Source organism: Gracilinanus agilis, chromosome 1 (assembly GCF_016433145.1).
Source record: "Gracilinanus agilis isolate LMUSP501 chromosome 1, AgileGrace, whole genome shotgun sequence".
Lineage (NCBI taxonomy): Eukaryota > Metazoa > Chordata > Mammalia > Didelphimorphia > Didelphidae > Gracilinanus > Gracilinanus agilis.
In genome coordinates, this window is record NC_058130.1 from 125,266,424 (window position 1) to 125,294,239 (window position 27,816).

General features: G+C 34.2%; 1 protein-coding gene across 2 annotated transcripts in view; it reads right to left on the reverse strand.

Moving 5' to 3' along the window:
- RIC1 (RIC1 homolog, RAB6A GEF complex partner 1) overlaps positions 1-27,816 on the reverse strand; it is a 177,356-nt gene that overhangs the window by 87,290 nt on the left and 62,250 nt on the right. For both annotated transcript variants that reach the window (XM_044656642.1, XM_044656637.1), the window contains exon 4: positions 7,445-7,552. In XM_044656642.1, coding sequence (XP_044512577.1) covers positions 7,445-7,552 — 108 coding nt within the window. The remainder of the gene's footprint in view (positions 1-7,444; positions 7,553-27,816) is intronic.

The following is a 27,816-nucleotide window of genomic DNA, read 5'->3' on the forward strand; positions in this document are numbered from 1 at the left end:
GGTGAGAAAAGATTCGAAAAAATTGCTGTGGGGCTTGAATAAGAATTTATAAGCATTTCAGATATAGGGAGGAAGTAAATGATCTCTAACATTATTATTATTTGTAGATGAAATTCTGGGAGAGAAAAGTAAATTGTTAAGAAGGAAAACAAGATGATCCATTTGTGGAACAGGGCAAGGTTTGGGCTACTATATATATTTAAGTAACTCACTAGCTAAGGCATTTGTTTATATAAGACAGGCCTTTAACACTGGGTGAGCATTCAGAAAATAAGTTCTAGTCTGGTGTTTTGGGTGGAAGGTAAAGACAAGTTATATAAATAAAAATGACAAATACTTTTTCTTCATCTCTAAGCTAATAAAGTACAGTAGGCACTATCTGCAGAACAAAGCTTACACCATTGATATACTTTCTTGAGATAAAATTCATATTTCATAGCTTAAATTGACTATGGTGTAAAGCTACACTGTTCTCTAATCAGTGCTATTACTTTTAAGTGTGGCAAACCGCCATACATTGTGGAATAATATATTAAGCTGGATTTTTTCTCTTAAAAGGTCATATAGATATTAAATTGTAAATACCGTTTACATAGCAGTTACTTAAATATCCTGGGAGATGGAAAACTCACTTCACTTTGTCAAGTTTTTAAAGTGTCAGCAAATTAATTAGCACAAAAGTAAATCGTGCTTTTTTTTTTTTGAAAACAGAAGAAATAATTTGTGCCACTGAACATTTTTTTACCAGACTGGGAAATTATAGTCATATCAGTGTACTATTCTTAAATTTCAGTTTCTATTTTGGAAGTATACATTGGTAATAGTTAATTGCTAGTTTAGTTTCTCTAAAATATACACGAAGAGTTGCTCTTCTCATCTACAATTAGGTGCTAGTTTAATCAAAGAATGAAACACAAACTAATTAAATGATTTTCTGGGGAAAGTATGTGATCTAGAATCTCAAATATGTTTGAAATAGTAGAATTTTTTATATTCTATCAAGTATGTTTGTGACAGTAGAGGCTATTCACACTGTCATGATTATATGAGATAATCATCATTCCCTTTTCCTTGAGTACACATTTTCTTCCTATTGCATCACATAAGATTGCAGTAAATGGATTTTTTTAAACCAACACTACTGAGTTATAGGAGGAAGAGGGTCAAGTCCTGATTTGGGATTTCATTGTTCCTGGTAAGGAAACTTCTAATAAGTAGATCAATAATTTTTTTTTTGCCACATATAATTTTAGAGAGCTGTTAGGGGTACCAAGAAAATAAGAGACTGACAAAAGATCACACAGCCAATGTGTGCCAGAAATGGAACAGGAATACTCTGATTCATAATGGTTCTCTATCCACAATGGCATGTTATCAACTATTCAATGTCACAAAACTAATTAATAAAAGCAAAGCAAACAAAAAACAAAAACAAAAAAACAATAACCCCAAAACAAAACAAAACCAAAAAAATAACTAAAATTCTTCCAAGGATAATTAAGCAACAAAATTAACTACATTCCACATTACTGACGACATCATCATCATCATCATCATCATCATCATCATCATCATCATCATCATCATCATCATCATCATCATCATCATCATCATCATCATCATCATCATTATTATTATATTGTTTTTAAACCCTTACCTTCCATCTTGGAGTCAATACTGTGTACTGGCTCCAAGGCAGAAGAGTGGTAAGGCTAGGCAATGGGAGTCAAGTGACTTGCCCAGGGTCACACAGCTGGGAAGTGTCTGAGGCCAGATTTGAACCTAGGACCTCCCAACTCTTGGCATGGCTCTCAATCCACTGAGCTACCCAGCTGCCCCCATCACTATTATTTCTAATTAAGGTAGCATGATATAGTAGATAGAACGGCAGTTTTAAAGCATGGCAGATATAAGTTTATGTTCTGCCTTTGCAATATGCTAGTTGTTTGTCTCTAGGCAAGGCACTGAACTATTCAGTGCACTAGGGCAACTTTATAAGATTAAAGTAGTAAAGGTGCTTTTATAAGAGTTCTAAATCTTAATGAAATCACACATCTAGTCCCTATAACTTTTTTTTTGTTCTTTTTTTTATTATTATTATTTTAAACCCTTAACTTCTGTGTATTGACTTATAGGTAGAAGAGTGGTAAGGGTAGGCAATGGGGGTCAAGTGACTTACCCAGGGTCACACAGCTGGGAAGTGTCTGAGGCTGGATTTGAACCTAGGACCTCCCGTCTCTAGGCCTGGCTCTCAATCCACTGAGCTACCCAGCTGCCCCCTATAACTTTTATTTTAATATTTTCAACATTTCATTTGCAAAAAATCAGTTTATGCAATTTTTTACCACAATGAAGACAGACATTACTGTTCCCTCCCCCATTTCCCTATAACATTAGATTCGTACTTTGAATTGAGAAGGGTTAATTTTTGATCCCTATTTTTTCTTTCCTTAGCATCATATTTTGCTACCATGAAGTGGCAGTAGGAATGAAGCTGACAAATAAAAACATTTACTTAAGGGCTCAAATGTCACTAAGTGAATTTCTAAGAATTACAAGATGTAAAATGAATAATTTTGACTATGTTAAATTAAAAAAACCAAAGCAAACAACTGGGGAAAATTTTTTATAACAAATTTCTCTGATAAAGGTCTCATTTCCCCCCCCCCCCAAATTTATAGAGGACTGTGATAATGAAATTAAACCTACCCTTCCCTTTTTTAGATTTAATCACCAAAAGTGTAAACACCACCACTTAATTCTCAAGTGGGGCAGGTCTGGAACCCACGTGTGCAAGAGTGGGTGACAAATCAGAACTGACTGCCCCTTGGGCAGTCCTAAGCAAAGCGTTTGTTGTGATTGGGCACATAAACTAAGAGGAAGGCAAAGGAAGTGACACAAAAGAAGCGCTTTTAAAAGGGAATGACAACTTCCTGTAGGCAGTTCTTGTTCGCTTTTTGGAGCTGGAGCTCAAGTTGGAGACACTGCTTGCTGGACCTGAGACCTAAGACCTTAGTGAGACTGTTCTTAAATCTCTACCTCTGTACTATCACATGGTAAATGGAAAGACAGATTCTTCCTGGATTTCTCTGAAGGAACTCTGCTTTCAAGAGAAGTTTTATGACTAAAGTTTTTGCTTCATTTATCCCCTACCCTTGGCCCAGGCCCTTGGCTCAAGGCTGAGCCTTCTCTGGCTGAAGACTAATTAGTCTTGCCTGGGTTGAGCCAGGGGTCAGAGTAAATTACTTAGTGTATTAGATTAGTTATCTTACCCTATCCTCTCTCTGATTTTCTAACTTTCACTCTCTCTTCTCATTTGTAAATAAACTACCATAAAAGTCATTTTGACTTGAGGTTTTTCATTAGGACTTGAATCAATTCCATGGCAACCAAAACTTTTAATATTCAGTCAACCAAACCCTAATTTTCCCCTTTATAGAACTAAGTCAAATTTATAAGAATACAAGTCATTCCCCAAATGACAAATGGTCAAAGGATATGAATAAGCAGTTTTCAGATGAAGAAATAAAAGCTATCAATAATAATATGGAAAAATGTTCTAAACCTCTCTTGATTAGAGAAATGCAAATTCAAATAACTCTTGAGGTACCATCTTATATCTGTCAGCTTGGCCAATATGACAGTAAAGGAAAATAACAAATGTTGGAGGGGATGTGGCAAAATTGGGACACTAATGCATTGCTGGTGAAGCTGTGAATTGATACAACCATTCTGGAGGGCAATCTGGAACTATGGCCTAAGGGTTATAAAAGAATGGCTACCACTTATATCAGTATTACCTCTACTGGGTCTGTATCCCAAAGAAAGAAAAGGAGGGTGGGGAGAATGGACCTACTTACACAAAAACATTTATAGCTGCTCTTTTTTTGGTGGCAAAGAATTGGAAATTGAAGGGCCATCCATCAATTAGAGAATGGCTGAATAAATTGTGGTATATGACAGTGATGGAATTCTATTTTGCCATAAGAAAGATGAACAGGATGATTTCAAAGAGATCGAAATACCTATATGTACTGATGCAGGGTAAAATAAGCAGAATCAGGAAAACATTGTACATAGTAACAGTAATATTGAGGAATGATCACCTATGATAGACTTAGCCACTCTCAGCAAAACAAAGATCTAGGACAATTCTGAGGTATATATGACAAAGAATGCTATCCAACTCCAGAAAAAGAACTGTTGGAGTAGGAATACAGATCAAAGCATACAATTTTTTCACTTTAGTTTATTTGGGTTTTTATTTTGGGGTTTTGGTTTTATATGATTATTCTCTTACAAATATGAAAAACACAGACATATGTTTTGCATGATAATACAAGTATAACCCAGACTGAATTGCTTGCTAGCTCTAGGAGGAGTGAGTGAAGGGAGGGAGAGACAATTTGGTTCACATAACTTTGGAAAACTTAAGTGGAAATTTGTTATTACGTGTCACTGATAAAATAAAAAATCTTTATAATTTAAAAAGGGGAAAAATGAAGACTTTCTATCCTTGAGAAGTATGCATTCTGAAAGAAAGAACTGCATACATACACAAATATGTATAAGGAAAAAATGACAGCTTTGAAAAGAAAAGCCAGACAAAGTTCTATGAGAAAATATGAAGAGTAAGAGATAATTTTTATCTGGGATGATGAGGAAAGCTTCAAGTAGATTGTGCTTTGTGCATGGAAAGACTTTTTGACAGATGGAAAAAGAAGGGGGAATCTACTGTGAAGGTAGGGTTATGCCCATGAAAGATAAGGAAAAAGGGAAAAAGTATTGGAGTAATAGAAGGTAGATAAATATGCAATATGTGAAAAGGAATAGCTTGAGATAAGGTGCTCTAGCAGGTACTGTGGAATCATATTATGATAAGCCTATTGAGGAAAAATAAAATATAAAAACAGTGCCATAAGAAAGAATTATATGTAGCAAAAAACTAAAAGTACTACTATTATAAGTTATGTCTCTATCATATTCCACTCAAGAATCAATAAAGCAAACAACAAGCATTGATTATGCAGTAATTTATTCATTTCCTACCCAGTACTGTGCAAAGAGACAAAAAGAAAAGCAAAAACAGTCCTTGCTCTTAAGAAATTCACATTCTAGAGACTCCAAAAGGAAGCTGTCACTGGCACATAGGAAGCACTTAAGAAATGCTTGTTGAAAGACTGGTTGAGCTAAGTCTCAAAGGAACACAAGGATTCTAAGAAACAGAGATAAGGAAAAAAATATTACAGGTATTGGGGATGGTCAATACAAAGACACAAAGAGATGAAATATGGAGTTTGAAGATTAGCAAGAAGTCCAATATGGCTGGCTCATAGAATATGAAGAGGGGTGTGTGGTATAAGAAGACTAGAAAAGAACAAAGATGCCTTGTTGTGAAAAGCTTTAAATGCCAATGGTCTTTATATGTGATCCTTGAATAGGGGTAGAGTTAGTTACTAAGTAGGGGGGATCAGACCTATACTTTGGGAAAATACTTTGGCAGCAGAAAGTAAAACAGGTTTGGGAGTAGGGAGAGATGAGACAGGGTTACCAATTAGAAGACTTCTGCAATGGTAAAGGCAAGAGATGGAGAGCCTGAACCCAAATGAGAGATGTGTGAGAAGAGAGAAAGGGGCATGTATGACAGATGCTGTACAGATAAAATACAAGCCTGAGCAACTGTCTGAATATGTGGAGGCTCAAGAATGATATTGAGGTTGTGAATGTGGGTGAGGACAAGAGTGGTAGGTACCCTTAATGGTAGGAGAGAATTTCAGAGGAAACTTGGGAGTGGAAAAACGGGTAGGAGGTTTTTACGGGTAGGAGGTTAAATAAGAAGACAGTCACAAATACTCAAAAGAGAAGAAAATAAAGAGGGAGAAGATGGGTCAAATGAAATTAAGAAGGATGAAAATTAAGAAGCCATTTAATTTGGCAATTAAGAAATTGCTAGTACTTGGAGAGAAAATTCAGTTGAATGATGAGGTTGCAAGTCAGAATACAGAACGTTTAGAAGAGATGAGGAAATGGAAGTACTGAGTATATAGGGGGTTTTTTTCCAAGAAGGTTAGCAAAAATCCGAATGAGAGGTATGGAAGAATAGTTAGTGAACACTGTAGGATGAAGTAAAGGAAAAGAAATACTAGAATGTAGGTAGTAACGAAAGCATCAACAAAGAGAAAGTTGAAGCTCTGAGAGAGGAATAGGGAAGATAGGGAAATCAGTTGAAGAATATAGAATGGTATGGGTGAGTGGGACAGAGAATAACCTGCCTCCTTGAAGGGAGGGCCCTTTATATATATCTATATATAATATCTAAATTATCCAATTATTACACTAGTGGACCCAATCAATCAGGAGTTTCTTGACCTTCTCCAGTTCTATTCAGAAGCAAGTGAGTACAACTGAGAGAGGCAGATAGTGAAAATAATCTGGCACTTGGATTTGACAAAGCACAATCAGATGACTGGATGTGCAAATAAGGAATATGAATACTGAGGAAATGTACAACAGAATTGGCTCAACAAATAAAGGGTAAAGATTGGAAGAAGAAAAAATATAGTCCTTATGGGTGTGAAGACCAAGTAAAGTACTGATAGGTGAGCATGTGAAGACCTCATTGAGTATGAAGAAGCAGATTAGGAATTGTAAGGTACAGGGAAAGATGTACCAGAAGATTATAATCAAATAAAAGAATTTCAGAGTAAGGACACAGCCATATATCTTCCCTTACCCTCTTCATCTTTCTCCACTGTGACTTAGTGTTTTCATGCCTTTTCTTTTTCTTTGTTTTTACTTTTTTTCTCTGAGAAATAGACAGAATCAAACTACTACTACATTTCCTCCTCAAAACCCATTTTGGTTTCAATAAAAAAAAGTGTCGTAACCAAATGATATGACTGTTTTATTATGTAGATAAAATATGTGAAAATAACTTATGGCTTTTATCTTTCCATATTGTATGACACCTCTTAACAAAATGAGATAAATTGGTATTTTATGGTTTGCTGAAACCATTTTGGAAGTGCCTCCCAAATGAAAACCATAATTGGCTGAGTTAGCATTTGGAAAATTTAAACATATTTAAATTCCTAAGTGAAAATGACTACTTGTGTATTTAAGGATTTGACAGAAATTATGTGCAAAGGATATACTTAATGTGGATTCTATGGTAAACTCAAGAGTCTCCTTAAGAGAATAAACATTGTACAAAAAGTCACCACAGGTGAATCACAAAAGTATTAATCAAGTGTGTTAATATTACATTGGTACAATTTAAGGAGTCTCCTCTGCCAAAAATAGTAAATGCAAGTTTAATTAATTCAAATCTTTGACTTGTTCTTTTATATGCCCATTCTCTAATTTTGAGTAGTCAACCACTCTCTGCAATAGTAAAGACCCCAAATAGATAAAAAATATTGAATCTAACAAAGATATGGTATACCTAATGATAGGTGCTTGTAAATCCAGTACTTTTTTCATTTCCAAATGCAATGATGGAGCATATTGTTCTTCCTTAAAATGAGGTGTTCCCTTTACTTGAGGACTTCCTCTAAAAGAAAAAGTAAAGACAGACGATGAGAAAAATTTAATTTTATACATTGTAAGGGTTAAATTAGGAGTTTTAACAAAATAAGAGAGCAACTTTTAATAATTTAAGTTTTAATGAGAATATAGTAGAGTTGTAAATTATTATTATCCCTTTAAGCCAGAGAAAACTTCTAGCAGCTTTTAACAATTAACAATTTAGTTTAATTAAAATAGAGATAGTAAAAGAATATAGTAAAATGAGTAAAGGAGAGAAATATAGGAAAGAGGTAGAGAAAGAAAATTTCCTAATGTTTATACTAGTTATCCTACAGTACCTATAATTACAACCAAAAACTGCCTATATCTACATATAACTGCCTATAACTACCACTAATAACAACCACTTCACAAAGTTCCAACCCAACCCAGCCCAAACAAAACCAACCCAATCAGTGTTTAATCCAACCCAAATAGGTCTGTCAATGAAGACCAGCCACTTTCCAAAAATTCCAAGAAAGAAAAAAAAAACCTAACAGTCCAAACTAAAAGACAAAAAACCCTCTAAAGGCTCAGGCCTGCCTTTACATTCCAGCAACCAAATGTCAACCACTAACTCTCACCCAGCAGCCAACTTCCCTGCAACTGCCAGCCCTGTCAGCAACTGCCAGATCAAAAAGCCCTCTTCCTACTTCACTTCCTATCTCTTTGGTTTCCTTCTTCCTGTCTCTATGGTTTCTACTTTCTGTCACTGTGGGCTGGTTAATCCCTACACAGCTCTATGCTAAGAGGACCTCTAGATCCCCCATTAAATTAAAGAATTCCTTTTTATAATACCACAATCTCTCCTTAGAATTTTAAAATTTAAATAAAATCTGACATATTTTGATACAAGATATTCAAAAATATGAACTTACAAAAAAACCTTTTCTCCCCTTTGGCAATCTCATTCACTCTACCTTCAGTTAGCATCTTAGCATAGAAAATGAAACCAGACTTCTGTTCCTGATTTTTCCTTTTTGGTCTCTAGATTCAAATTTCCCACTTCCTACAGAAGAACACTGTATTCTATTTGCATCTAAAACAATATGAATCATAATCACCTCTGTAAGTTCATGAAAAGGGTTGGACCATGTGAGCTCTAAATCCTATCAGTTTGACCAAGGATTAAAATAGTTTAAACTCATCATAATGTACAGCATATTAATTCCTGTTTTAAGCATTACACAGTACAAGTTCTTTATATTTATACTTGCTTCTGTTACATATTACCATTACTATTTAACATAGTGCTAGAAATAATATCTTAAGACAATAACAAGAAAAAGAAATTAAAGGAATAAGAACAGGTCAAGAGAAAACAAAATGACTGATTGTTAAAGACAATATGATGACATATTTAGATAATCTCAGAGCCAACAAAATTAAGTAAATAATAACTTTGGTAAAGTTAAATGATAAAAATTTGTATGCAGAGATAATAAAACCTAGCAAGAAGTACTAGAAAGAAATTCTTTTCAAAATAACTTTAGAAGCTGTGAAGAGTGAAGCAAACTCTTTGTCCATCAATCAGCAACTTCTAAGTTAATCAAAAATTTAAGTACCCCTACTTTGTGCCTTACCAGACACTAAGTATGAGAGTTCACAAGTCACTTGATAGAGTGGGTGACAACTCCAGAGGCCAATGGCCCCACCTTGGGCAGTGCTGGCAAATTAAAAGACTGTGATTGGTTCCCATAAAGTGGGGGAGTGACAAGAAGTGACATCAAGAAAACTACTTTAAAAAGGTCAGTTCAAGGATTCAGTCTCCGACTCTGTGTTGATGAGCCAGACTGGAGGAGACTCTCCTTGGATCCTGTGGTATTGAGTGGAGTGATTCCTTCCTTGGTTCTTTGGTGAGGACACCCTCTCTGCTCATTGGTGCTTTGGTGGGGCACTCCCTTCAGTGTAAGTTCTGATGATATTCTTGGTGTCTTAGCCTCCTGTGCACTGAAGGTTCTCAAGAGATACTTCCGTGTCTCCTGGCTCTTCAGATTTCAGCTTTCTAATTAGGACTTTGGATTCTGGTGAGATTTGCTTTCAGATTTGCACTTGCAGCCTGGAGACATTAGGATTAAACTCAGGGTATTAGTAGCTAGGCAGTACTTTCTGTCTCTTTATCTACATTTTTCACTTTCACTCTTTCCACCTCTTTGTAAATAAAGGTGCTAAAAGTCATTTTGACTTAAACTGTAATATTTTCAAATCGGTGACCACAATATTACTTTAAAATTCTCATATTTAGCATAAAACCTAAATTTAAATTCTTATAAAGAAAGCTATAAAATACTTGAGAACCAATCTTCTCATATTTACTCACCAATTATATAAATCTAACTATAAATCACTGCTGAAAAATGGTAGACAAAAATAAGTGGAGAAATACTAATTGCTCATGGGTAGAGTGAATCAACAAAAATGACATATTCCTATATTAATTTATTTATTCAATGCTATACCAATCAAACTTCCAAATATTTTACAGACTTAGAAAAAAATAACAGGATTAATACAAAAGAACAACAAGTCAAAACTCTCTAAAGGTGATGATAGATATACAGAGGAAAGTTTATGGCAAGTGATAGAATCATAAAAACCGTACAAAATTTTGATTATATAAATTAAAAAGCTTTTGTACAAACAAATGTAAGGTAGTAAAAATCAAAAACAAAACATAACTGGGGAAGAAAAGTCCTTAAATAAGATTTTATTTTCAAGGTATAAAAGGAACTGACTCAATTTTTTAAGACTAAGGAACCTTCCCAATAGATAAATTTAAAATTTTTTCTAGGTAATATATGTATTATCATGCAAAACATATTTCCTTATTATTCATTTTTGTAAATGAATATCTTATAAAAACCTCAAATCAAATGTCCAAATAAACAAGTGACAAATCATATGTTTTCATGTGTATTTCTATTCCAACAATTCTTTCTCAGGAGGTAGAGAGCACTCTGTCATAAGTCACTCAGAATTGTCCTGGATCATTGTATGGCTGTTAATAGCAAAGTCCATCACATTTGATCATGCTACAATATTATAGTTAATGTATATAATGTTCTCCTGGTTCTGCTTATTTCACTCTGTATCGATTCATGTAGGTCTTTTTAGGTCTCTCTGAAAGAATCATGTTCATTATTCTTTATATCATAATAGTATTCCATCACCATCATATAATACAATTTGTTCAGTCATCTCTAAATTGAGGGACATCCCTTTAGTTTCCAATTTGTTGCCACCACAAAAAGTACAGTTATAAATATTTTTGTACAAACAGATCTTTTCCCATTTTTAAAAAATCTCTTTAGGATATAGATCTAGTAGTGGTATCACTGAAATAAAAAGTATGCATTCTTTTATAGCGCTTTGGGCATAATTCCAAATTGCATTCCAGAACGGTTGGATCAATTTACAACTTCACCAGCAATGCATTAGTGTCCCAGTTTTGCCACATTCCCTCCATTTGTTATTTTCCTTTACTGTCATTTTGGCCAAGCTGACAGATATAAAATGGTACCTCAAGAGTTATTTGAATTTGCATTTCTCTAATAAAGAGAGGTTTAGAACATTTTTCATATGATTATTGATTGCTTTGATTTCTTTATCAGACAATTGCTTATTCATATACTTTGACCATTTATCAATCGGGGAACAACGGATTCTTATAAATTTGACTTAATTCTTTATATATTTGAGAAATGAGCCCTTTATCAGAGAAATGTGTTATAAATTTTTTTCCCAGTTTGTGGCTTCCCTTCTAATCTTGGAGGCATTAGTTTTGTTTGCACAAACCTTTTTAATGTAATATAATCAAAATCATTCATTTTACACCTTATAATGTTCTCTATCTCGTTTGGTCATAAATTCTTCCCTCTGCCATTGATCTGACAGGTAAACTATTACACATTCCCCTAATTTATTTATAATATCACTTCATATGTTTAAAAATCATATATCCATTTTGACCTTATCTTGGTATAGGGCTGGGATGATGAATCTACAGCATGCATGCCATACCCCCCCCCCCAGTTTGTTACTAGAAAGCCAGAGGGACTCAGGGCTGAGCTGTTCCTTTCCCCTTCTCCACATGCCTGAGGACATTTTTTCACATCATCCCCCACTCTGCCCTGCAACCCAATGGGAGCCCTTCCTCCTTCCCCTATCAGGGATAATGGGGCAGTTCACATGTGTGAGTGTGAAGCACAGATGGCAGCCTATTGAGTCTATGGCAGAGGTGAGTCCCCTGGGGGGCTGCAGAGAAACTAGGTGTGAGGGGAGCATAACTCAGTGTGGCACATGGGCTACTCTCCTCCCCCTCTCCACCCACACCTCCCATCATCTGCCCCTCTGCCTAGCAGCCCAATAGGCGTGCTTCCTCCCTTCCCCATTTGGGTTAAAGTGGGGCAGGACATGATGCATGGGACCCAGTCTCTAAGAGGTTTACCATCACTGTCCTAATTAATTCCATTGATCCACCTTTCTATTTCTGAGCTAATATTAGATTGTTTTGATGATTATTGCTTTATATTACAGTTTAAAAATCTAGTACTGCTAGGTCACCTTACTTCACATTTTTTTTAATTAGTTCCCTTGAAATTCTTGTCCTTTTGTTCTTCCAGATGAATTTTGTCATTACTTTTTTAGTTCTATAGAATATTTTTTGGTAGTTTGATAGGTATGGCACTGAAAAAGTATTTAGGTAAGACTGTCATTTTTATTTTATTAGCTTGAGCAATTGATGTTTTTCCAATTGTTTAGATCTAATTTTATTTGTGTGAAAATTACTTTGTAATAGTGGTGATAATAGGCATCCTTGCTTCACTCTTGATTTTATTGGGAAGGCTTCTAATTTATCCCCATTTCAGATGATACCTGCTGATGGTTTTAAATAAATACTACTTATATTAAGGAAAGGTCCTTTTTTTACTATGCTTTCTACTGTTTTCAATAGGAATGAGTGTTGTATTTTGTCAAAGGCTGTGTCATTTAAAATCACTTGGGATACTTGAAACTACATTTCCTGTGATCCCCAATGGGTTTCCTGTTTTGGATTACGTATTGAAGGTGAGGGACTGTTTTAAAATAGGGGGAAGTGACTTTGCTCTTCCTCTTTAGCTACCTGAGCGCGTGGAGAGAGGAAAAGGTAAATGGCTGAGGTGAGGTTGGAATAGGTTTCTTACAGGAGCATGGTCAGTTTATCTCTATCAGCATGGCTTTTATTAAAATACTATTCTTCCTTTTGATCTCGGCCCTCATCATTTTTAATTATAACAAGGCTTTTTCTGCATAGATAATAATATGATTTCTGTTAATATGATTACTGATATGGCCATTTATGTGGATAATTTTCCTAATCTTAAACCATCCTTACAATCCTGGTATAAATTCCATCTGGTCTAGTGAATAATATTTGCATTGCTGTAGTCTCTTTGCTAGTATTTTATTTAACATTTTTTGATCTATGTTCATTAAGGAGATAGGTCTGTTATTTTCTTTCTTTTTTTTGTCCTTCCTGGTATCAGCACCATATCTGTGTCATTAAAAGTATTTGCTCTTTCTTTGCTTATTTTTTCAAATAGTTTGTACAATATTCAAATTAATTGTTCTTTAAATATTTGATAAAATTCACTTGTGAATCCATCTGGCCCTGGGCTTTTTTTCACGGGGAGTTCATGGATGGCTTGTTCAATTTCTTTTTCTGATATGGGATTATTTAAGTATTCTATTTCCTCTTTTGTTAATCTAGGCAATTTATATTTTTGTAAATATCCATCCCTTTCACCTAGCTCTCACATTTAGTCATACAATTGGGTGAAATATTTCCTAATAAATGTTTTAATTTCCTTTGAGACATTCCTCTCTTCCTCCCCATTTATATTACTTCCCTCTCCACCAACACCTTTCTTATTCCCCTTCTACTTCTCTTTAGGGTAAGATAGGATCCTATACTCCCAAAGAATCTAGCTGTTCTTTCCTCTCTGGGCCAATTCCAATGAGAATAAGGTTTAAGTATTACCTATCACCACCGTCATCCTCCCCTCCATTGTAATTGTATTCCCCATCCTGCACTTCTTTATATGAAATAATTTATCATATTTTGCTTCTCTCTTTCCATTTCTCTTAGAACAATCCTCTTTTTTCACCTAGTTTTTTTAATATATCATCCTAAAAAGCTTACTACCATACCGGCTATGTATACTTCCTCTAACTACTATGATAATGATAACAATTTTTATGAGTTACAGATATCTTTTTTTTTTTTTTTAGGAATATAAACAATTTGACCTTATTGAAACCCTTAAATCTTTTTCTCTTTCTTATTTACTTCTTTATGTTTCTCTTGAATTTTGTATTTGGGCATCAAATGTTCTATTTAAGTCTGATCTTTTCTTCAGGAATGCTTGGAAATCTTGTATTTTGCTAAATGACCATAATTTCCCCTAAAAGAATATAGGTAGTTTTGATGTATGGGAGAGTCTTGGTTGTAAACCCAATTCTCTTGTCTTCCAGAATATCACATACCAAGCCTTCTGGTCCTTCAATGTGGAAGCTGCCAGATCCTGTGTAATCCTGATTAGGACTATAGGATATTTGAATTGTTTCTTTCTGGCTGCTTACAGTATTTTCTCCTTGGCCTGGGAGCTCTTGAACTTGGCTATAACATTCCTAGGAGTTGTCATTTGTGGATTTATTACAGGAGGTGATTGGGTGGATTATTTCAATTTCTATTCTTCTTCAAGAAGGATAGGTCAGTTTTCTTGCATAATTTCTTGTAATATGATGTCTAAGATTTGGGGGAAGGGGGTTTGTGACTTTCAGGTAGTCCAGTAATTCTTAAATTGTTTCTCCTGAATCTATTTTCCATGTCAGTTGTTTTTTTAATGAGATATTTTATATTTTTTCATTCTTTCGAATGTTTTATTATTTCTTGATATTTTGTAAAGTTATTATCTTCTTTTGGCCCAATTTTAATTTTTAAAGAGTGAATTTCTTCCATGATCTCTTGATGCTTCTTTTCTATTCAGTCCATTCTACTTTTCATGTAACTTTTTTCTTCACTGGATTTTTTTGCCTCTTTTTCCAGTAGGTCACTTCTATTTTGTTAGGAAACTTTTCAACTGTGGTAAAATCGAATGTAATGGACTCCTGTACTAGCAGCAATGCAATGATCCGGGACAATTCTGAGGGACCTATGAAAAAAGAGCGCTATCCACATTCAGAGGAAAAACTAGGGCCGTAAAAATAGAAGAAAAACAACTGCTTAAACACATGGGTTGTTGCAGATATGATTTGGGATGTAGACTCTAAACGACTACCCCAGTACAACTATCAACAATATGGACTAGGTCTTGATCGATGACACATGTAAAAACCAGTGGAAATGCATGTCGGATATGGGGGGCTAAGGGGGTGGTGGAGGGAAAAGTAAGAACCTGAATCATGTAACCATAGAAAAATCTTTTATTATAAAATTTAAAAATCCAAACAAACAAAAAAAGAGAAACTTTTCAGCAATGGATTTTTGTGTCTCTTTTTCCAGGTGGCCAATTTTGCTTTTTTAAGCTATTATTTCTTTTTTGCATTACTTTCTTTTCCCCATCTTTCTTCAACCTGTATTATTTGATTTTTGAATTCCTTTTTGAGTTCTTCCAGACATTGAGACCAATTCCTTTTTTTTTTAAAGTTTTGCATGTCATTGCTTGGATCTCACCATCCTCCATTGGTTTTGGGCTTTCCCCTTTGTCCCCATAGAAATATTTAAGTATTAAGTGGAAATTCTGAAAGCTGCTTGCTGATTCTGTCTCCTCTGTTACTGGCTTACAGGACTTGGCATTGTGAGCTAGGGGGCTAGGTCTTCACCACAGTAGCACAGGCTTGAAAGGGCTCAGCACTATAGGCTTCCAGGCCTCACTGCAAACTGGTGCCAGGGCTTGGGTCTTCAAGGGGTGGGTCTGAGGTGCTCTCTTGTTGGTGTAGCTTGTATCCTGGGATCCCTAAGTTAGACTATGCCCAGTTGTGGAAGCTGGTATAACAACTGGGCAGGTGGGGGTGGCAAACCAGCATTCCTGTGTGAAGTTTTGCTTCTGGTTCTCCCTTATATCATGAAAATCGACTCTCCCAATTCAAGTTGTGTTCAGTGGGAGAGGCCCCTTATTCTGTCTTTCTGTTGGTTTTTGACTCCTGCTGTTTTGAGGCACTTTTTTTTTTTTTTTTTAAACCCTTTACCTTTTGGTTCCAAGGCAGAAAAGCAATAAGGGCTAAGCAAAGGGGCTTAAGTAACTTGCCCAGGGTTACACAGCTAGGAAGTGTCTGAGGCCAGATTTGAACCTAGAACCTCCTGTCTCTAGGCCTGGCTCTCAATCCACTGAGCCACCCAGCTGCCCCCTTGCAGTACTTTTTAAAGATTGGTTTGGAAGGACTGTTAGAGTGGTTTAGGCTTTAGTGCTACTAAGACACCATCTTGATTCTCCCCCCCACCCACCATAGTAATTTTTCAAAAGAAGAAATCCATGACAAAAAAAAATGTTATAAAAAATGTTCTAAATTATTAAGAATTAGAAAAATGCTAAATTCAAGCAGCTTCATGCTTTACCTCTTACTTATTAGAAAGGAAAAAATGACATGCTGAATACACTATGGGAAAAGAGGTACACTAATGCACTACTGGTAGAGTTAATGAATTGGCCTAGTCATTCTGGAATACAATTTGGAATGATTCTTAGAATGTTATCAAACTGCACATCTTTTGACACCTCAAAGAAATGAAAGATAAAGAGAGAAGAACTTGTAGGTACAAAAACATTATAGTAGCTATACTTATGGGAGTTTAAAAAATTGGAAATAAGGGTATGTCTACCCAGTGAGAAATAACTAAATTTGTGGTAGGTCCATGTATTGCAAGAATGTCATACAAAATGATGAAATGAATAATTTTGGAGGAAACTAGGAAGACCTTTAATAAAATGATATAAATTGAAATAAAAAGAATAAGGAAAACAATTTTGGTAATAACAGCACTATACAGAAGAATAACTTAGAAAGACTTTAGAATACTATGACCTAGGTTAATTTGGTAGCATTACTTGCTCAATATAATAAGTCATAAGTCCAAAAGAATGAAGATGAAATGTACCCTCATCTCCTTACAGAATTAAAAATGCAGAAAGGGACATACATTTTCAGACACAGTTAATGTGGGAATTAATTTTGCTAGGCGAGGTAGATATGAAGTGGAGGATTTAAAAAAAAATTTGCTCCATTTGAGATGGTGATTATAGGTCAATAAAGAACACTTGTGATTTAAAAAAGCAAAAGTTAAAACATTATCTTTCTATTAAAAAAAATCAGTTGACAAACATTTTTAAGGCCCCAAAATGGCGAATAAGGCACTCTTCTAAGTGTTAAGAATACAAAGACAAAAATGAAATAGTCCTTTGTCCTAAAGAAGTTTTTTTTTCAGAAGAGGTAAAAGACACATAAACACATATATGCAAATATACACCAAATAAAACATAATTAAAATCTTTAAAAGGAAGACACTAATAGCTTGTGGAGTGTGGGACTAGAAAACAGACCTATTATAAAAGGTGTCAGATGAGTAGAGTTGTGAAGAAAAGAAGGGATCGTAAGAGGTAGAACGATTGAATTGTATTTTAGGAATAGTAGGACAACCAGTACAAAAGCTTAGAATTAGGAGATGAAGTATCCTATGTAAGGAATAATTAGAAGGCCTGCTTGGCTAGACTGTAGTGTGGAAAGCGAAGTAATATAAAAAGGCCTTTATTACATTCATTCTGTGTGTGCACTAATGCTCATTTTTCAATTATGTAATTTTAAAAATTATATTCCTACTTTGGTTTTTTAAATTACAGAATATATATTATAAATTTCCTGAAGCCCTCCTCTAAATCAGTACTGAACTTAATGGAATTGACGCATTATGGCAAAATACTACAGAGCAAACTCCTATTAAATAAGTCCTTATTTCCAAATAACTTCCATTATAAAATTTGGAGATTGATTTCGCTAGTTTGGGCCCCTTAAAAGAATACATATGCAATGAACATGTAGGAATGTGATAATTTTCTGAAACTAAACTAACATTCAAATTTTAATAGTTATTGGTTAAATTTGGCATTGTACCAAAAATTCTGGATGAAAGATTTTTCTTTCCTACATATTGTTTCTATTGAAGAGGGAGCAAGCTGTGAAATTTTGTGCATTTCCTATTTTTTTAATACCCAAAAAATAGTCTGACATTCAAGCCATTCGAAGTCATTTTTACTATTTTTAAATGCATTTTCAGTCATCTGCTATGTTCTTTCTATATATCTTTTGCCTGTTAGGGAATCACATCATTGGACAGGAGAAATAAGATAAGAAATACAATATATATCTAATTCTTGCTTAATAATAGTGGTTTACTCCAATCAAATTTTTAGGGATATAGAGCTGTCCTCTATAACTGTGTATCCACTGAACCAGACAGCTAACTGCTATCAGGCTAATTCATACTCACAATCAGAAAACATGTAGATAATGCCAGTTTTGACAATATTATAAACCAACCAATACTTAACCGACATGTTTTTCAGATACTGCCATCATGTCAACACAATGCGAAGTAATGAAAAAATGTTATAGTTAAGACTATGATGGCAAATGATCCCCAAACGCTTTAATTGGAAAACTACATTCTTCAACATAAAGTTATACTTATTCATTAAGTTCTTAAATTTGAAATGTTAGTGATATTAGGATATGTATATTCTGAATTTTACCTTTTTTTTTGATTTGCCTAATTTTATGGGTACACTCAAAAATCTTTATTTTTAATATTTTAATTTTTCAATGAACAAAATCCATTTTCTCTCTCTCTCCTTCCTTCTCCTATATGAAAAAGAAAAACTATCATGAAAAATTTAGTCAAAAACAATATTTTTTTTTGGATATGTCCAAAAAATGGTCTCCATCTGCACCCAGAGTCTACAACGTTTCTTCAGAGGTGGGTGTATAGATAGAGTGCTAGGCATGAGTCAGGAAGATATGAGTTCAAATTTGACCTCAGGTATTTACTAGTTATGGGACTCTGGGCAAATCATTAATCCTGTTTTTCTTGGTTTCTGATCTGGAAAATGAACTGGAAGAGGAAATGACAAACCACTCTAGTATCTATCTATGCCAAGAAAATCCTAAATGAGGTAAAAGAGTAGTACACAACCAAATAACAACAACAAAAGTACCATGCTGCATCATATATCCTCAGTGGTTGGTCATTTTACTGATCAAAGTTCTTAAGTCTTTCAAAGTTGTTTTTACAGTATTGTTATTGTATAACTTACTGTCCTGGTTCTGCTTACTCCATTCTGCATCATCCCAAACAAGTCTATCTCTGAAACTTTTCCTATTATTATTTTCCCATTATGTTACATTATGAGCCCTAATTAGTTTAGTCATTTTCTAGTCGATAGCTCTAGATTCTTTAACAAAAAGAGCCAGTGATTTTTCACACAAATTTGAGGTTAGATCTAAATAACCAAAAAAAAATATTAATTGCTCATGGGTAGGTTAAGTTAATATAATGAAAATGAAATTTCTACCAAAATTAATTTACTTAGTAACATAACAAATTACAAAAAATTATTTTATATAAATAGAGAAAAAATAATAAAATTAATCTCAAGAAAAATGATCAAGAATATCAAAGGAATTAATGAGGAAAAAAAGGGCAGGGCGGGGAGCCTAGCAGTATCAGATCTCAAATTGTACTATAAAGCAATAATCCTCAAAACAATCTGGTTGTGGCTAACAAAAACAATTGGGGATAAATGGAACAGATTAGATACACAATATACAGGAATAAATGATCATAGCATGTAGTGTTTGATAAACCTGAAGATTCTTTTTTGGGATAAGATTTCAGTATTTGACAAAAACTACTGGGAAAACTGGAAAATAGTAAGGCAAAAACTAGGTATAGACCACTATCTCACATCCCAAAGCAAGATAAGGTCAAAATGGATATAAGATTTAGATATAAAGGGTGACACTGTAAGCAAATTAGTGAAGGATGGAATAATCTACCTGTCAGACTTATGACCAAACAAGAGATAGAGAACATTATAAGATATAAAATGATTATACTAAATTAAAAAGGATTTTTACAAACAAAACCAAAGCAACCAAGATTAGAAGGGAAACAACTGGAAAATTTTTAAAGCAAATTTCTCTAAGGTCTAATTTCTCAAATATTTAAAAAATGGAGTCAAATTTAGAAGAATACAAGTTATTTTCCAATTGACAAATGGTCAAAGGATATGAACAAGCAGTTTTCAAGTGAACAAATCAAAGTTATCAATAATTATATGAAAAAAGTTCTAAATCACTTTTGATTAGAGAAATACTAGAATAATTGAATAGAGAAATTAAAATACTGAGGTGCCACATCACACCTATCAGATTGGTTAATATGACAGTAAAGGAAAAACGATAAATATTGGAGAGGATGTGGCAAAATTGGGATACTAATGCATTTTTGGTGGAGTTGTGAACTGATCCAAACATTCTGGAGGGCAATTTGTAACTACACCCAAAGGGCTATAAAACAATGCATATTCTTTGATCCAGCAATACCACTACTGAATCTGTATCCCAAAGAGATAAAAAGAGGGGTGGGGATCTACTTGTATAAAAATATTTATATCAGCTCTTTTTTTTTTTTTTTTGTGGTGGTGGCAAAGAATTGGAAATGGAGGAGATGTTCATCAATTGGGGCAATGGCTGAACAAATTATAGTACATGATGGAGATGGAATACTATTGTATTATTAGAAGTGAGGAGCAAGATATTTTTAGAAAATGCTTGAAAGATCTACATGAACTGATGCAGAATGAAATAAGCAGAGTATTTTACACACTAACAGCAATATTGTATGATGATCAACTGTGAAAGACTTAGCTACTCTCAGCAATACAATGATCTAGGTCAATTCTGAAAGACTTAAGACAAAGAATGCCTCCAGAGAAAGAATTGTTGAAGATGAATACAGATTAAAGCATATTAATTTTCACTTTAGTTTGTGTTTTTATCTAGAAGTTTTGGTTTTATATGAGTATTCTCTTACAACAATTACAAAGATGGAAGTAGATCAAATTGCTAAACATCTCTGGGAGGGAGAGAAGAAGACTATTTGGATCTCATAATGTTGGTAAATAGTTGTTAAAAATTGTTATTACGTAATTGGAAAAATAAAATGCTTTCTAAAAGACAACTATCATAAATATGTCTATACACAAGTCTCTTTCTCTTGACTGCTTCAAGGACACAGGGCTAATATCGGTATCACTAAGTCAATCCAGTTTTTTACAGATATGAGAGAGACCCTTACCACAGAAACTTACTGCAAAGACTTTGTTCGAGTTAAATATCTTTTAATTTTTAGCTGTATCACCTTTGATCTTGGTATTGGATCTTGTGTAATCCTCTCCATCCCTTGTTTGGCCATGAAATCTCTCTATATATATCCAATGAGTAGAAAAGTAACTTCTTACTTGTTCCTCTGATTTGTTTATGAGGTTCCCTGTAATATTCAGGTGATATATGCATTTGGAGCTTATCGTGGTGGGTATAAGGTGCTTCATCTAAAGCTAATTTCTGCCAAACTTAAGTTTTCCAAGCAGTTTTTGCTCAGCAGTAAGGCCTGAAAAACTAGCTGGCATCTTGAAGTTTAACAAATACTTGTCTATGTTCTTTTGCTTAATTATGTTTTATCCTAATTTGATTCACTGATTGACCTACTTTTTCCTAGGACCAAATCACTTTGATGATTACTGCTCTGTAGTATAGTTTGAGATCTGGCACTGCCATTCTCCCTCCTTCACACTTTCTTTTCTTATTTCCCTGGAAATTTTTAATTTTTTTGTTCCTCAATGATTAATATTATGATTTTTCACCACCTCAACAAAATAATTCTTTGGTAGTTTGGCATGAAACTGAATGAATAAATTAATTTTAAAAGCTTTAAAATCTTTATATTTGGCTACCCATCATCAATTAATATTTCTCCAATTAGATGTCTATTTCTGTAAAATTTCCTATCTGTATCTTGGTAAGTAGACTCTATCATGTTTTATGCATTTTAAAATTTTTTAAGTGGAATTTGTTTTTCTACCAGTTCATGCTAGACTTTGTGATAACATACAAAACTTGATAATTTTTAGTTGACTCTCTAGACTTTTTGAAGCAAATCACTCTACCATCAGCTAAAAATTGTACTTTTGTTTCCTCTTTGCCTATCTGCATTCTCTCAATTAAATTTTGCCTTATTTTTATAGCTAATATTTCTATATTAAAAAGTAGTAGAAATAATGGGCAACATTACTTTCCTCTTGATCTTACTGAAAAGGCCTCTGGGTTACCCCTATTACACATGATGCTGAATCTTGGTCTCATACTATTCATCATATTAAGGAAAGGCTGGCTTATTTATACATTTTCTAGTTTGTTTTGATATATCTCATCAAAATATTTTTTCCAATTATGGTTTGAAAATTTTTTATGGATATTTGAATTTTGTATAAGATTTATGAATTTCTCCCTTTGTGAAAAGTCTCATACAACAAAGTGAAATAATTAAGTAAAACTAATACTGTGAACTCATCCAAAAATGCATTCCCACAAACTCATCCCAAAACTTTCAGTATCATGCCACTGAAACCTTTTCACCTTGGAAGCTCACTCCACTACTTGGATTCATACATCTGGAAATACGCTGTGGCCTCTTCCCTCCGACTGGCTGGTCCTTTACAAAACATATATTTTGAGGAAGACTTCTCCTGACTCTGAACTTTCTCTACCATGCCTCCTTGACAGTTACCTTCATCTCAACCCCCTTTTTCAAGCTTCTTTAAAAGTGATGTGATCCTGCAATAGGAAATAAGTTCAATGAGGACAGGAACTGTCTGTTCTTCTGTTTGTGTTTGTATTCCCAGCACTTAGCACAGGGTCTGGAATATAATAAATCTTAGTAAAATGCTCATTAACTTTACTTATAACCTCCACTTCTTTATTTTTAAAAAATTAAGTGAAACTATTTCCTCTTCTCACCTCCCATTTCATAAAAATAAAAATAAATTAATTGTAAAAAATATGCATAGGTGGAGAGGAATAGCAGAGGGGGAAAGAATAAGTATATAGCATTACTATATGCCAGACATTATGCTAAGCCATTAAAACACATACACACACACACACTCCTCATTTGATTCTACTATTTTTATCAACATTTTTCATTTGAGGAATCAGAGGTTAAATGACTTGCTCAGTGTTTGCAGCCAAATTCTAACTCGGGTATTCCAGACTCCAGGCTCACCTCTCTATTTGCTTTGCCACAGACAAACATTTTGCATCCGAAAGTCATCACCACTCTGAAATGTATAACAGGTTGCATCACTAGAACCCTTGAAACATGAAAGTTCTTTGTTATGATGGTTAAGTTTCTTTTAATTCTTACAATTTTTATTTTCATCACTTCTCTCTCTCATTCAAAATAATTATCCCCACCCCCCCCTTCAACCATTTCTTCACCATTCCTTTTCTAAGCTTTAGGATATGTTAATTTCTTCTTGAATCTACTCTTTCACATATTACCTTTATCCTCTTCCATTATTCCTCTCTCTCCTGGATGGGAGGAAAGAAGGAAGGAGGGGTGTGTGTGTGTGTGTGTGTGTGTGTGTGTGTGTGCGTGCATGTGTGTGAGAGAAACAGAAAGAACATGCATGCACTGTTTTTGATCAATTTAAATGAAACTGAAGTTCAAGTGATGTTCGCTCTCCCTTCATCTCTCCTCTATACCTTTCTCTATATCTCTCCTTTATCTTTTCCACATCTCAAAAATATAATAAAATTACATATAGATCTTTTATCTCAATTACTTCTACGACCTCTTGTGGCCATAGGATTCTGAAGGATCCCATTAGAATATAAATAGTTCATCCATATAGGATTCTTTCTGAATGTTCTATTATAATTAACCTTTTTTAATTTTGATTTTTTTTGACTTCCATCTTTGTTTCAAAGTTCCTTTTCAGCTCTCATTTTTTTTTCCAATCAGGAATATTTGAAAATCCTTTCTTTTCACTGAATTCAGAGTTTTTTCTTATTGGATGATACAATTTGGGGGGATAAGTTATTCTTGGTTACATACTTTTTTCTTGACTTTCTGGAATATTTTATTCCACGTTCCCCACTGCTTTTTAATAATAATTGCTAATTCTTGTGTGATTTGGATTGTGGTGGCTGCTTAATATTAGAATTCTTTCTGGCTGCATGTAGTATGTTTTTCTTTTGTCATGAAGATCTGAATTTTGGTAATGACATTCAAAGATTTTTTTTTTTAAGGAGTGATTGGAAAATTCCCCCACCCCACTTTCCTATTGCTTTCCTGTTATGTCCAGCTATTTTACTGATTTCTTGAAACATGATAATTGGATTCTGTTTTGGCGATCAATGTTAGGCAATCCTATGATTCTTAAATTGTATTTCCACATTCTGTTTTTTCTTGATATCTTAAAGTTTCTTCTATTTTCAAATTCTTTTGATTTTAAGGATTTCTGTTGCCTCTTAAATAATTAATTTCCATATTTTCCCATGATTTTTAGGGGAGTTTGTTACTGGGATAAGGTTTTGTACTTCTGTTAAGCTGTTGATCTTTTCCAATTTCCCCCCCTACACTTCTCAATTCTTTTATAATATCTTCTTTAAACATCTGAATTATTTCTTCAAAGAATTCTCATTGTTCTGTTTTGACTGTAGCCATTTTTCAATTATTGTACTCTTCTAGGTTTGTATACTGATCCATCTCTGGCATCACAAAAGGTTTTTATTTATTTAATTTTTGTTGCTGAGGACTCAGTAATAGAGATCTACTCTAGGAACCAAATCAAAGACCTTTCCTTAGCTCAAGCAGACTATCTTTAGGCCTTTTCCCTTCACCAGACACTATAGACACCAAAATTCTCTCCTGTGATTATCCTTTTGGATGAAGACAGAGGAGAAAGGCTTTTTCTTTAATCCTCAGTTAAATACTATGACATTATTCTCTGATCTGACAAATCTACTTGATGACTTTTCCCTGAAGGAGATAGGGGTTAAGATTCTTTTGTTTTTCCTCTCTTCAGACAAAAGATCGCCCCCCACCATATGCAAGTTTTCTGATTTTTTTTTTTGTTTGAGTTTAGCATCCAAGTCTTAGCACCTCAGTTCCTCAAGGGATGATTAACTCCTGAAGATGCAGTTGAGGTTTGTACTCTTACTTTCCTTCCATAGGGTTTTTATTATAGCTAAGGAGCAAAGCCAGCATATTCTCTAAAAAGATCTGGATCATATTTACAACTTGTTAGAGAGATGAGATGTTTAGCGATCAGATTATTTACTGATAAGACTGAATCAAGCTACATTGTTTCTTTGTACTCTGCCTCAGTTCAGAATCCTAGTATAAATCTGACTTGGTCATAGTGTATAATTATTGTGATGTTGCTTATAGATTCCTTGCTGATATTTTATTGAAAGTATTTGCAATCACATTCTTTAGGGATATTAGTCTCCAGTTTTCTTTCTCTGTTTTGATTCTCCTTGGGCTGAGTAACAAGACCATAGTTTGCTTCACAGAAAGAAATTTGTTCAGACTTCCTTTCCTCCCTCCTCCAACAGTTTATATAATACTAGAATAAAAAGTTCATTGAATTTTGATTGAATTTTCTTTCCCTTTTCAAGTTCATTTGTGACTAAACTAAATTTCTTTTTCTGAGACTGGGCTATTTAAGCTCTCTGTTTCTTGTTCTATTAGTCTGTATGTTTTATATCTTTGTAAATATTTATGTTTCATTTAGATTGTTTTATTTACACATGACTGAACAAAATAATTTAGTGTTTTATTCAGTCTTCATTTCAATGACATAAAGTCAGGAAAACTTTTATAGCTGGGCTATACTGCTTTCTGCTACTATATTTTGGCTGGTCTGCCCTCAATAATCTTTAGTTTTAGGATCAGTATCTAATCAATTAAGTCATTTTGATCACTTTCCAAATAATTCAGTTCCCATGATATCATTAGGCTATTGTTACTATGTTTCTTTGTACTCTGTTATCTTGGTCCAGAATCACTGCTATGAAACCATCCTTATTGCCTATACCCTATAGTAACTACCTTATATTTTTTCTATTTCAATATGTAAATTGATTTGGACATTTTTCAAGCACCACAGCAAATGACTAAGATGGTATATAGGAGACACTATAAGCTATTTTATTATCCCTATGGTGGTAGTTAAACATTAAGGGGGAAAAATACAAGAAACTGCAGAGCTTGCTAAAGATAAATAACTGTGGAACAAATTCATAGGGACAATTCTGAGAGTCAAATAACTAATGTTAAGATAGGCTATGACACAAAATCAAATTATTGTTTAAAACTTTAACAGATTAGATTCTGTCTTCAAGGATTCCAGAGCTCTATGTGCATAAGTATTAAAAAATATGCATTTTATTGAATCCAGATACTATTTCTTAATTACTACTACCTTCATCCTTCATCTTTAACTCAGAATACAAGATAGAAGACTGTATATAAATCAGAAAAATCTAGGTTCTGCTACTTATTAGTTATAAGTAGCTAGTTCCTACCTGCAAATTGGGGACAATATTTATTTTGGGTACTATCTATCCCACAAAGTTATGAGGATTGAATGAAATAACATGAAACACAAAACTAAATTAGAAACATTTTATAGATGACAAAGTGCTATGTAAATGTCAGCAATTATTAAATGGTTTGACAAATTATAAAATATCTAAATCATAACAACTCATTTATATATAGTTCTTTAAAAAATGAAAATGAATGCATGTATATTATGCTTGCTCAACACAAAAATGAAAGTAACTCACTGTTCGATTAAACCTGAAATCAAACTGATGAGATATTAAAACTGAGGATGGCCTTTTGAGCTGGTGACATGGAGTGCAATAAAATAAAGTCAGAAAGCAAAAGCTTCCAAGTTAATGCATTTTACTATTTAGCAACAGAAAACAAAATGATTACTAGACAATCAGATGGTTGCTCAATTCTTAAGTTTGGAAGTATGTAGTAACATTTTTCATCACAGGCTACATTATATCTAGATCAAGAATATTGTATAATATTCTTTATCCCTTACTGCAGCTCTTCTAAAATTTCTTTCTTCGACTTTTCCACATACCTATTTGAGACCCTTTTATCTGTAACCCTTGCCTTATTCTTTACAGACAAAATTAAAGTCACTGGTGGTGATATACCTCTTATCCCTGATTCTATATATCAAAGTCTTTTGACAGCCTCTACTACCTACTTCTGATGATGAGGTAGTCCTTTCTTCAGGACCTGAACTGAGGGGGATAGATAGGAATCAAATGGGTATTCCTGTTATATCATAATGCTGACTAGAGTTTGCAGTCCACTAAAATCCCCACATTTTCAGAGCCCTGATGCTCTCTCACATATTTGTGGAACTGATTTTTTTATATCCATGCCCTAGACTTGACAGTAACCTGCCAAGAACCTTTCATATCGTGATTACCATTCTTTGTGTTAATTATCCCTCCTAACTTTTTGAGTCATTACATCTCCTGCAGCATCAGTCTCCTTGAACTTAGTCTACCATTTCTATGATTCTGGACTCTGAATGCTGAGGTATGGCCCTATCTACCCTAAGACACATCATGTCACTTTCCAAACTTTTCCAAAGACAAGCTAAAAGATAGCCCCTGCTCTCAGAAAACTTCCACTGGGATTGAGAAAGAAAACATACAAAATGGAACTGAACAGGGATCAGGAATAGAATGAAGGTATCCACATGGTGCGATGGTGTTGAAATGGAAAACCAGTGGGAACAGAAGGATGTTCAAGGGCGAAGAGGCCTCAAGAAGTGAGGAAGACTCCAGGGGGATGCTGCATCTGAGGCATGACACTGAATACATTAAGTCTAGAAGCTAGAGGGGAATGAAGGCTGACTAGACTGGACCTCTCCCGAAAATGGAACTTATTGACCATACCAGTTTTCATGGGCTCACAAAAATAAACAAAAAAGATTGTAGCTAAGCTGCTATTATAATTCAGTTTTCAAAAAGTATACAGTTGTGGGGGCAGCTGGGTAGCACAATGGACTGAGAGCCTGGCCTAGAGATGGGAGGTCCTAGGTTCAAATATGGCCT